This window comes from Brassica napus, chromosome C6 (assembly GCF_020379485.1).
Source record: "Brassica napus cultivar Da-Ae chromosome C6, Da-Ae, whole genome shotgun sequence".
NCBI lineage: Eukaryota > Viridiplantae > Streptophyta > Magnoliopsida > Brassicales > Brassicaceae > Brassica > Brassica napus.
The window spans coordinates 43,581,001-43,593,275 of NC_063449.1; the positions used below are offsets into that span (position 1 = coordinate 43,581,001).

Consider the following 12,275-nt stretch of genomic DNA (forward strand, 5'->3'; position numbering starts at 1 on the left):
GAATCGATTCCAACTGATTCAAACCGGTTTATCAGCAGGAGCGCCTGAGATGCGATTTATAGTCATTTTTAACAATCTAGAATAGGCAAATTCATTTGCTTCGTTACCACGCATTTTCAAAGCAATCGTTACGAAAACTAATCACCATATGCAAATTTTACAGAAATGGAAAAGTTTTGACAAGACTCGTTTTCACTAGATATAAAACCACACTGGTTTCTCCATAACCAGCTTACGCGCGTTAAAGAATTCTCCCGTCTTTTACTTATGCATAAGAAGACCAAACCGACAATGTAGCATTCAGCTGCATTAAAAGATAGATAAGTAGTTGTAATCAGATATTTATACAATTAACCCCAAAAGCTTTTGCATGCTTAAATTGCCTTACCCTTTATGAACTCGTTCCAGCATTTGTCCCCGCGGTCAGATCTCCTAGTTCATCAACAATGGCGTTGTAGCAAAAGAAGTATTGATCCTTCAAGAGTTAGATTTTAACAAGTTAGAACGACCGTGAACAAAACAACAATGTGGTAACATATTGAAATTTATAGATTAGATTACCATGGTTTGAACCATGCCAATGCGTTGCCTGCGGAACGTTGTCACGGTTTTAGCAAGATCCAACGCTGACATATCCCCAACAAGAATCCTCTGGATTGTGTTGTGTATCGCACAGTATGTTCCGGTTCTTCCTATCCCTGCACTGGAAAGACACAAAAACAATTCTCTCAGGAGCTATTGCAAGACACTTGCTTATAGAGACACACATTGATTGACATGCATCGTACCTGCAGTGAACAATGATTGGACCGAGACTAGGTGGTACTTGATACAGTCTTTTAAGAATTTCACGGGCAGCCACGGTATCCTTTGGAACTCCATGATCAGGCCATTCCGCATACTGAATGTGCAAAACGGACATGGGCTGCTGATCCTCCGTCTGAAACACACATACAGCAAACAGTTTTCAATTTAGGTGGTGAAACTTTGTGTATGACCCTTTGAAGAGATAGATTTTGATCTGATAGAAAGAAACAGTAGAAAACGGCTACAAGATTCTTACCTCCTTGTGGCTAACCTCGAGATTCCGCAACACTAGTGAAGTATCAGTAGTCTTTACCCATTTGGTCTTAACAGATATGTTGCCAAATTCTCTGGGTTTATCTTCGGCTGGAAAGTAGTCACCACATTTCACAGTCTGTAACAATAAGACTAATAAGAAAATATGAAAGATACAGAGCAGATAACTCCACTAATCAAACAACATCAGCGAGATAGTTAAACATCATCAACATCCATAATGAGCTAATGTTAGATTGAATAAGAGGGAATGCATCAGAACTAAATGCTCACAACAATATGGTATCGTCTAATTTCAAATAAAGTAACAGATCCTTTGATGATTAGCTTAAAAAGTCTGTGAACACTCTTCCTTATTTGTACATTCTAAGGTACTTTCCAATACATTATTTATATGAGGGTTGGTGAGACTCAAATATTAATGTAGATTCACATCAATTGGCCTCCAAACAAGCTATCAAGTAGAAGAAAACATCGGGTACTAATGTCTACGTGTCACAAGATACTCCCTTACAAACTAATGACTTCATCAACATCAAACAAAAACGATAGCAATATTTCTCTCAGTTTCAAGCAACCCAACACGACTCATACACAGAAACAATATGTAGTTAACACAACCAAGTACCTTGTAGTTATCAACCAAGCGAGTGAGCATCACTATGACGGGACAGTGCTGCTGAATCACCATCTCCCAGAAGTCCTCAATCGTGTGTGGTAGAGGACCTTGCGTAGCAATGAACTCAGAAACACTCTCAGAGGACGAAGAAGACGTCTGCAACACAACAAACCATTGTAAAAACCATCACCAGAAAACACAACACACAAGAGAAAATAAACTGATACGGAGCCATCACCTTAATCAAGCTTGCATTCACATATCCATCTGCAGACGATCGAGAATCTTTGCACGGATTCAGAACAACTCTGTTATTGTCAACTAAACATCCAAACCAAACCAAATCAGATTCGCTAAACCTAATCCAAAGCCGCAAAAAAAAAAAAGATTCAATAAAATTTTTACATGGAACAACGTCAGTGTATCTGTTCTTCTCGAAATTGACACTGTTGATAGCCACCGTACTGCTTCGTAGCATATCCGATGCTAGCATCCTATTAGCCTTCGTTTCAAGAGAGATTGTATTAACATTATAAGAGAGGAAGAAAGAAAGGAGAGTCAAGAGATGGATCTATAAACCTGCAGATTCGCGAACTCTCGAGCGATGGAGTCAGGATCTGAGATCTTCTCGCGGAAAATCTTGAGAGCTTGGTGGCAGTAGCTGAGCTGATCGGGAGAGAGAGAAAGCTTGGGAAGAGGCGAATCAGCGGATGAGAAATCGAACCCGATGGAAGGAGAGTTTGAGGTAGCCATGATCGATCGGCGGTGGGATTTAGCGCGACGGCACGAAGAAGTGAGATTGCCCGTCGTGTGAGGCGGAGAGAATCGACCTTTTCTTTAGGTTACTTTTTTTGAAGTTTGTTTTTATTGTTTGGTTCTGATTATATATATTTTTTTTAACTGAAGTCGGCCTTTTTTAATTTGGTGTGCAGACTCGTTGACGGGCCTCTGAGAGAAATGCAACTGCCACGCATCCAACTAATTATCGTTACTTTATTAAAATTAAACTAGATCTCGAACTGCGCGAATTTTTGTTTTCATTTATTTTTATATAAATATTTTTTTTTTAATTCTAAATTAGTATATATTATAATATATATGTGTCTATCAATTTTTAAAACATAATAAGTTTACGGTATATTTTTTTCATTAAATAGATTGTTTCAAACTTCCACATGTATTTGTATCTTCTTCTATATATATATTTTCGGATTATTATTTCATTATTAAAATCGTAACTATATATATAAAGATTAGTAAAATATTTTTTTATTGTTATATTCAAAAATATTGTAACAAAAAATATTGTAACATTTCACAAATTTAGAAAGTTTTTAAGAAATTAAACTTTTCGCTTCATAAATTTATATTATCGAGTAAATAATTAAACATTTAGTTTTTGTTTAATTTTTAAAATAAACTATATAGTTTAAAATTTGTTTTCATTGGTTTAAAGTAGTAAAGATTAGTCATTGTTAGATAATATGATTTTTGTTATTTTTTAAAAAAAATTATAATTTTAAAAGTTAACATCGACAAATATTTAAATAATTAACATATGGAGATATAGTATTACAACATTAAATTATATCTATTTAATTTATACTATCTATTTAATTTATATTATCTATAAATCCAATGGATCATCGATTGTTTAAATTCAATTATTGATAGCCCAATAAAAAATTATAGTAGACCCAAAATTTAAATGATATTAGAGATTAAATGTAACATGACTTTCTAGAAATATGTACATTAAGTCCATTTTTTTAAATATAACACATGATTCAAGGTTGTGTGACTTCTGTTTTAATATATAAGATAGTAGTTAATAATGACTTGACCCAAAAAAAAATAGTTAATAAAGACTGTATAGTATATGTTCGTTATGTTTTGAATGATATATTGGCAAGCTTTAAAGCAAAGCAACCTTACTGTCCAAAAGGAAAACGCCAATGAACTCCATTTTTTGAATGATATATTGGCAAGCCTTTACAACGTAAAGTTTATTTTAAATTTTTCATCAAAAAAAAAAAAAGTTTATTTTAAATTTCGTTTGCTAAACATGTTTGTTTAGAATAAAATTGTGATCAGAGCTGTAATGATATCAACATAAACCAAAGTGGTGGTAGCTTATTGACAATTTTTTGGGGTTTGGTGTGTATCCATATCAGTTTTGAGTATGATTTCGTCTAGAAACTAAATTATTACTATTTGCCCAGTCTGCACTTGGGTTTCGGCTAAAGTGGTTGACATGGTGGACCGTAACAGATGATCGATCTATATTTTGGCATTAGTCAGAAGTTATCATAAACTCGGACCATGCAGTGTAGTACGCTTTTGGATTAGTCCACTCTATAGCACTAATTGCGTTTTTCCCGGGTCGACCAGATGAGAGCTTATCAAAAAGAAAAAAACGATATCAACATATGTACTTCAGCTTAAAACGAAGATTCACCATTAGGGAATACTTTTTTAAGAAACTCAATGAATACTGTCGCATTGATTTCACTTGAACATTACATATGATATACAAACACACGTGGTTGTGAATGATGAGTGCTGTGGTCACAAGGCTTAATGCCGAAGATGTGAATATTTGTGTCAATGTAACTATGAACAGAGACGTCTGCAAACGAATCCACAGAAGGAAAGATAAATTACATGGCGCAACATCTACCACCAGCGTAGGCTTTAAGACAATCAACCGGATTTGGAATAAATCAAACCGAACCGAAATAGAAATTCGAAATAGCGTTAGTTAACCAAATGAATATTTTGAATTTCGGTTCGGTTCGGTTATTTTATTCTGATCTGTTCCATTTTCAATTTTTTTTTTTTTTTGTTTTGTTAAATCCTCCTTAAACCCTTCTCCATTTCGTCTTCCCCCGAAACCCTAGAGCAACCAAACTCGCCGCCTCCGAAATGAAATCAATCTTCCGCACCATTTCCCTCCGCCGCCAACCCAACCGCCGCACCTTCTCCGACGCACCCGAAGAAACCTACAAATTCGTAAGAGACAGAGGCCTCGACCACGCCGTCGAAAGAGAGAAGAATCTCAGACCTCTCCTCAGCATCAAAGACCTCGTCACATCGGAGCCTTCCAAATCGCTTCCGATCTCCGTCATCACAGCCCAAAGAGACTCCCTCCGCGTCCCCCTCCGCCCGATCGAGTTCATCCGAAGCTTCCCCTCCGTCTTCAGCGAGTCTCTCCCCGGAGGAATCGGCGTCCAGCCTCACATCAGCCTCACGCCGGAGACTCTCAACCTCGACGCCGAGGAGCAGCTCGTCTACTCGAGCGAGGATTATAAACAAGGATTAGCTGATAGGCTATTAAAACTCCTGATGATAAATCGAATCAACAAGATTCCGTTAGAGATTCTTGATTTGTTGAAATGGGATTTAGGTTTGCCAAAGGGATACGTGGAGACGATGGTTCCTGAGTTCCCTGATTACTTCAGAGTTGTCAAATCGAGGCTGAGAGGATGTAGCGGCGAGCTTGAGCTTGTTTGCTGGAGCAAGGAGCATGCTGTATCTGTGCTCGAGAAGAAGGCGAAAGACTATACCAAAGGCTCTCCGATTGCTTTTCCGATGAAGTTCTCTAACGGCTTTGTTGTTGACAAGAAGATGAAGAGATGGTTCGATGACTGGCAGAAGCTGCCGTATATCTCTCCCTATGATAACGCGCTTCACCTCTCGGCGACGAGCGATGAGTCTGACAAGTGGGCGGCGGCTGTTTTGCATGAGATCTTGAATCTTTTCGTGTCGAAGAAGGTTGAGAAAGATTTGGTTTTGCATCTTGGTGAGTTTATGGGGTTGAGGTCGAGGTTTAAGAGGGTTCTCCATAACCATCCTGGTGTTTTTTACTTGTCGAGTAAGCTTAGGACTCATACTGTGGTTCTTAGGGATGCTTACAAGAGGGGAGTGTTGGTGGAGGGGAATCAGTTGGTGACGAGCCGTAACCGTTACATGAAGCTTATGAGTAAGGCTAAGAAAGAGAGCAATGCAGTGTCTAGCAGGAAGAGAGAAGATAAGGGGAAGGTAGAAGGAGAAGGAGAAGTCTGTGAGGATGAGGCAAAGGGTGAGGATGATGTTGTTTCTGGTTCTGAAGTGGAGGATGAGGGTGAAGAAGATGTTGTTGATGCCGACGAGGAGGAGGAGGATGAAGTTGATCAAGACCAGAGTCTGAAGCGTGGTCGTAGAAACACAAGTCCAAGAGGTGGTAGGAGGAGTTTTGGGAGTTTAGGTTCGGAGGAGAGGCCGCATACAAGGTCAAGAGCAGGTAGGAGGAGTTTAGGGAAAACAGGTTCGCAGGAGAAGCCACGATCAGGGCGCAACAAGGTCAAGTTAACGACAGAGAAGAGTAGCTAAATGTCTTAAAGACTGAATCAATGTTTACTGGTGCCTGCATGTTCATCTGGTTCGTTTATTCTCCTGTTTAGTAGCTTATCTTTTGCATTCTTACTTCTCATTGTGAAAAAAACAAGTTTTGCTTTAGAGGTCAGGTCACAGTTACATAGTTATGCTCAGACTTTAAATCTGACTTTTCCAGGTGGATTTTGCAGAATCATGATATCAAGTAATTGAATTGCTAGCGTGTATAATTATTTAAAACTACTGGATCTCAGTCACTAACAATATCAATGTAATGAGTGTAAACACTTCTCTTGAGGTCTGTATGAGTGAGATATCCTCGAGAATTCTGTACTTGGCGACTTGGACAAGTTCAGAAGAAGTTATGAAGAGTTGTGAAACAGAACAGAATAAAGAGCCCTACATCAATTTAAGATTAGACAGCTTATCACAATGTCAGAACTCAGAAGCGGTTCTCTCGTCAACTAACTACTATATAGTCAATTGTGATCAGCGGTTGTGCAAGAAAAAAAATTGCAAAATAAGAGTTTTCATCTGCAGAGATTTGTAGGTTAGATCTTTCTTCTGTCACTACCTATCTGCAACATATTTAGTGACACTGGCGTACAATTAGTACCATCTCTGACACTGTTTCATGTTTTCTGCATTTACTAATCATAAAATGAAATTGCTACGAGCTGTACCTTATTATCAATTCCCAATATGATATTTGTGTCTATTTCTTAGAGTTTAATAACATGGAAATAAAACCTATCTCTGAAAATTTTACTATGTTTGGTCACTGTGTTATGAATTTCTAATAATAATCTGAGTTTCTAGCTCATGACGTTTGTGCTACAACAATTACAAATCTAAATGGGATTGGTTTGTAATAATGACACTTTTCTTCTAAATTCATAGTTTAAGACTCGAAGTGCACGACCAAAAGAAGTCCTTTGTATGGGGACTAATATGGCAGTGGTATGTCCCAAAGATATTTTCTGGGAACACTTGTATCTGTGTGTCGGGCTTTGAATCATTGTGCTTTTCAAAAAATTAAATGTATCGTACCCTTTCCCCATCATCGTTTTTTGACCAAACTTTAACATAATTAGACAAATAAAACTTTCAAAAATGTTTTTTTGTTTGTTTGTTATGAAAACCAGACTAAAAGGGAGACTAAGGGATATAGGCATGCATTCAATGATGTGTGGCTTAATATGGCCAAAAAAGGTTTCTTACATGCTTTTATTATATTCTCCTTTTTCACCATTTCTGGCAAAAAGACATATCCAATACTGCTCTTTTAATTATTTTTTATTAATCAGATTTTCAACATCTAAAATGATTTAGCTTCCATGGTTTCAATTAGAAAACGAAATGGACACAAAAACATTAACAACACTCACCACTAGTTAAAATACCAAAGATCAACCAAACAACAATAAGTCTTTTGACCCCACACTTTATTACAAAAGATCACTCAACTTCTCATCACTCCCATTACGATCGTCGACCAACAACAACGACGATGACTCCTCATCCTTCCCAACCTTCCCCATCTCCAAACTCGTCAATCTCATCGCCCTAACCGATTCCCCTTCCCAATCAGTCCTTGCCAAAACCGCATACAATATCGAAACCGCACAAGCCGCTTGAGCCGAAAGCAACCCAAACCACAACCCACTAAACCCAATTTTCAACCAAAACGCTAGTCCAACGGCCACAGGCGTCCCAACAAAATAAAACGACCCAAGATTCACATGTGCCCCGACCGCAGGCCGGCCTGTCCCTCTTAGAATACCACAACCCGTAGTTTGCGGGCAGTTCCCTAGCTCGCAAAGCCCGACAATTGGCATAACCGAAGCAACCAGTACCTTGAGTGGCTCGTAACCGGTGAAAAGACCTGCCCAGCGCTCTTTTAGAATCACGGTCCAAGCCACATTCAATGCTCCTATCACAAATGCGCAAGCTAGAGCCACGTTGGCAGCTAGTCTCGCCTTGTATGGTCTACCTGCACCGAGCTCGTTTCCAACCTGTGAAATATTAATGCAAAATGAAATCTTAAAAGTTAGTTATTGGAGCCAACCTTTTGTCACGTTTAAAGGAAACAGACAAGGACAAGTGGGTTTCGATGAGGTTGAAGAGTGTCATGAGATTGGCAACAATAAAATAGACCACACTTGACTACTTTCTTTTCAACCACTTTTTAATTTTATTTTTAGGTATGTTAATGTCCAATCACATGTCACGGGGTGGTCTATTAATGGAAGTTGATGCAATACATTTTACAAACCCTACATCACATTGCACGTTTTCTATCCTTGGAAACACTCAAAAGAAAAAAAAATGCCAATAACAAGAACAAAGTGCATCAAATCTTTCTTGAGTAACGTTTTTGCTTCTTGTAAATTGTTTTCACAGCTTCGAGTTCCAAGACTTTAAGTCCTAAAATTTAATTAATTAATACTGTATCTCATACCATATCATATCTAATCAAAAGACAAGGCTTTGCCAAAGACGTTTCAACTACGCTTTGATTTTAAACAATCATTTTTCTACTCATAACTTGACCACTTAATCAACTTGTCAATAATAGTCTTTGACTCAAATCTTGACGACTTAATCAATAATCGTTGTTGACTCAAATCTTGACCAATGTTTAGAAAATCAGTAGTGGTAAATATGCATTTTTTGCTTATATATGATTTACCAAATTTTAGAACACTGATATTTTATTTTATTTTTGACCAGTTAAATCCACAAAAAAAGAGAGATAAAGACAAGATACGTACCCGAGCAGAGACGCATCCAGCTAAAGCCATAGGAACAGTATACATAAGACTCGTTGTCTGAATCAAAATCCCAGTGGCAGCCACAGCAAGCTTAGGATTCTCCAAGTAACCACCCATTATAGTCACAATCTCATACCACCACCACTCCAAACATATCCCCAAACAGCTCGGAACCGCCACTCTCATCAACGGCCCCAACCCTCCAAAGAACTCCACCGCCGACGACGACTGAGCCGCCACCGTAGACCCACTAACTCTCTTCTGCAGCTTCCCACTAGCCCAAACATAGCCCACTAAAAGCCCAACCATGATCAAGTTCGTCACGACGGAAGCAATCGCCACACCTGGAACACCCCATCGCTTCACCATGACAAGCCAATAGTTCAACGGCACGTGGAACGCCACGGCAGCTAAAGTGCACCACATCATCGGCTTCGTCACGCGCTGCGACCTTAGGTAAACCCGTAACGGCTGGAGCAGAGTGTTGGTCAAAAGATCAGGAAGCGCGTAGAGACAGTACTCGGCTGCCGTAGCGGTTATCTCGGGGTCTTGGCCCATGAACAGCATGATGGGCCCGAGGTTGACCCAAAGGAGGCTGATGGGCACGGAGGCGATCAGGAGAATAACGACCATGCGTTGGAGAGAGAGCGTGAGGAGATCCCAGTTCTTGCTACCGAAGGCTTGGCTGCACACCGGCTCGAGGCCCGAGGCGAGGCCCACGAGGACGGAGTAGCCTGTGATGTTGGTGAAACCGATCGAGAGAGCTCCTCCGGCGAGCTCGAGGCTACCGAGACGGCCTAGGAAGAGGACGGAGACGACGGCGCGTACGTAGACTAGACAGTTCATTGCTGTGATCGGTAAGACCATGGCCCAGAGCTCTTTTAGCTCCTCTATGACTTGAGGAAGAGTTGGGTGTTTATGGGAAGAGAAATCGTCTGTTTGGTTTTTTTCCTCCATTGATATCAAACAGTAGTAGCAAGAGGAAGCCCTTTGGACGTGTTACACAAGGAGGGAAGTAAGTTGCGAGGTTTACGGTGAAACAGGGGAAGAGAGATAGGGAAGACGTGAAACAGGGGAGCTAGAAAGGAAAGCGAGAGTATAAAAACGCAGAAAAAATAAAAGATCTGTTCGTTTGTCTCATGAAAGTGAAAGGAGGAAAGCTGCATTAAATAGAGGAGTTTAATTTTTTTTTTAAACGCACTTATGAGTTTCTTAGTGATAAACTGTCAGCTAAAAACTTTGACCATGATAACCCGGGGTTCTTAAAGTGGGGTTTTTAACGGATTCTTAATTTCCGCTAAGAACCTCATCCTAAGAACCCCGAATTAATCATGTTCTTATCGCCATCGCTAGGATCGATAAACCTTCGAGACACAAAGCTGCAAATTAACAAAGGCCTAACAGAAAAACCACAAACAAAACAAGTTTTTCTTTTCAAATATTTATCATTTAGGAGGGGATTTATTGGAATCAGAATTTGGAAAGAATCTAGTAATTTTAAAAGTTGGTAGATTTTTAGAAGTTAAGTAGAGTTAACAAATATTTTGTATTGATTTCTATAGATTTTATTGATTATTATGGATTTGCATAATATATTATTTTTCAAAAAGCTTCTCCTTATAAGATAATGTATAACAATCTTGACGTAAACCATATATAAACATCACGTAACTGTGGACAGATCAGTAGGAGATGGAAGTGAATGATGATGGTAAGGCATATATTTTTATTGGTATTTGTTCCTTGTGTTATGGTAGTGTGTGTTCATTTATCTGGGAAATATGATACCAATAAACATAACACAACGCTGATGGTGTGTTCTTTGTGTTATGGTGAGGCAGATTTTTTTTTTTTGTTTTGTTACTCGGTATCATTCAAAACTGGTGTGTTCATAGTTTTGTTATATATAATAATCATCTCTCTCTTCAGTCTTGTTTTCATACTCTTCTTTTTGTTATAATAATAATGATCTCGTATGTTGTGTTCACGTTAATTTTGAAACAGGATTCTAGTTTTTTGAGCTTTGTATGTGTGTGTTTTTATCACAGGGATTTTAAGAATCTTATGAGTACACATGATATTTTCAAAGTTTAGTATTATGAGTAAAAATATAAAAAATTTAACTTCTAATAACAATATATTTTAATAGAATTACAAAATCAATGATAACTACACTTTTTGAATAACAAAGGATTTTAATGAAATTTAAAAATTTTCAAACCAATAACAATGGATTTTGGTAAAATTTTATAATTCCTTTAGAATTCTTAAACCAATAACCCCCCCGTAAAATTTGTAAAAATGGTTATTGGCTTATGTCTTCTGTCTTGTACTCCTAAATATATACACAGAAAAATATAAACCATTTTACAAAGTTTAAATGATAAATCTTTTGAAAAAAAAAACTTGTTTCAAAAAATAAATCTAGAAGTTTTTATGTATCTAGCCAATAATCTAATATATTAAAATATAATCCTATTTTGGACATAGCCTTTAACTAAAGATATATTTAATACAATCTATTAAACTATAAACTTTTTAAAAAGAAATATTTAGTTGATGTGTTTATTACAAGATATACCACTGATTTTTATTATTAATTTAAGTATTTGATAATAATATTTAAATCTAGTCTAATTATACCATAATATCTAATATATTAAAATAGTCATATTTTGGACATAACATTTAGCTAATGTCTTATGTTTCACACTTTTGAATCTATTCAAAATATTTTGCACTTAAAGTAAATTTAATTAATCTATTAAAATACAACCTTCTTAAGTCTTTAGTTAATTTTTTTACTAAAATATATGCTACTAATTTTTACTATTAATTTTAATTATTTATTAATAATATTTTGGTAAAATAAATGCATAGAATATATTATATTTAATATATTAATCAAATGCATGCATAGAATATATTATATTTAAATCATATCTATTTATACCATAATATATAATATTAGTACATAAAATTATTTGATACAACAATATATTATATGTTGCATAATAATAAATATAATTATACCATAAAATAATATTAATACGTTTAAGTTATTATTTGAACTATACATTTAAATTATTTGATACAGAAGTATATAATATGTTTAAACTTTATTTTTATATCTAAGTCAAACAGATCTAAAACATATGAATTCAAATATCTCAAAAAATTCAATCTCAACAATTAAGTAAATGTTCAGATTTTTGTAAATATCCTATATTTTAAAATTTTAAGATGTTAATCTTTATATATATAAAATTTAATTTTCATGATAAATTTACAAATATATACAACACAATCTTTATTTCAGATCAGATATAATTTTCTATTTTAAAATATATATTAGCATTTCTATTTCAAGAAAATAAATTTTCAAAGATTACATTTAACTCAAATATCACATGTACTAAAGCATGACA

At 36.4% G+C, this 12,275-nt stretch overlaps 3 protein-coding genes across 3 annotated transcripts; 1 reads left to right on the forward strand and 2 right to left on the reverse strand.

Moving 5' to 3' along the window:
- Positions 1-82: 82 nt before the first annotated feature.
- On the reverse strand, positions 83-2,622 carry LOC106396985 (protein-tyrosine-phosphatase PTP1). Its single transcript, XM_013837506.2, has 9 exons — positions 2,279-2,622; positions 2,105-2,201; positions 1,938-2,020; positions 1,709-1,855; positions 1,064-1,198; positions 789-940; positions 562-703; positions 389-475; positions 83-304 (listed from the first exon to the last, which is right to left on the reverse strand). The coding sequence occupies exons 1-8, from the start codon at positions 2,450-2,452 to the stop codon at positions 392-394; spliced, it is 1,014 nt and encodes a 337-aa protein (XP_013692960.1). The 5' UTR covers positions 2,453-2,622; the 3' UTR covers positions 83-304; positions 389-391.
- A 1,903-nt stretch (positions 2,623-4,525) lies between these two features.
- Positions 4,526-6,399, forward strand: LOC106397653 (protein WHAT'S THIS FACTOR 9, mitochondrial). The gene is made up of 2 exons (XM_013838277.3): positions 4,526-6,119; positions 6,252-6,399. Exon 1 carries the CDS (start codon positions 4,625-4,627, stop codon positions 6,068-6,070), a length of 1,446 nt encoding a protein of 481 aa, XP_013693731.1. The 5' UTR covers positions 4,526-4,624; the 3' UTR covers positions 6,071-6,119; positions 6,252-6,399.
- A 1,034-nt stretch (positions 6,400-7,433) lies between these two features.
- On the reverse strand, positions 7,434-10,117 carry LOC106397875 (protein DETOXIFICATION 54). The gene is made up of 2 exons (XM_013838502.3): positions 8,848-10,117; positions 7,434-8,088 (listed from the first exon to the last, which is right to left on the reverse strand). The coding sequence occupies exons 1-2, from the start codon at positions 9,802-9,804 to the stop codon at positions 7,522-7,524; spliced, it is 1,524 nt and encodes a 507-aa protein (XP_013693956.2). The 5' UTR covers positions 9,805-10,117; the 3' UTR covers positions 7,434-7,521.
- Between the last annotated feature and the right edge of the window lie 2,158 nt (positions 10,118-12,275).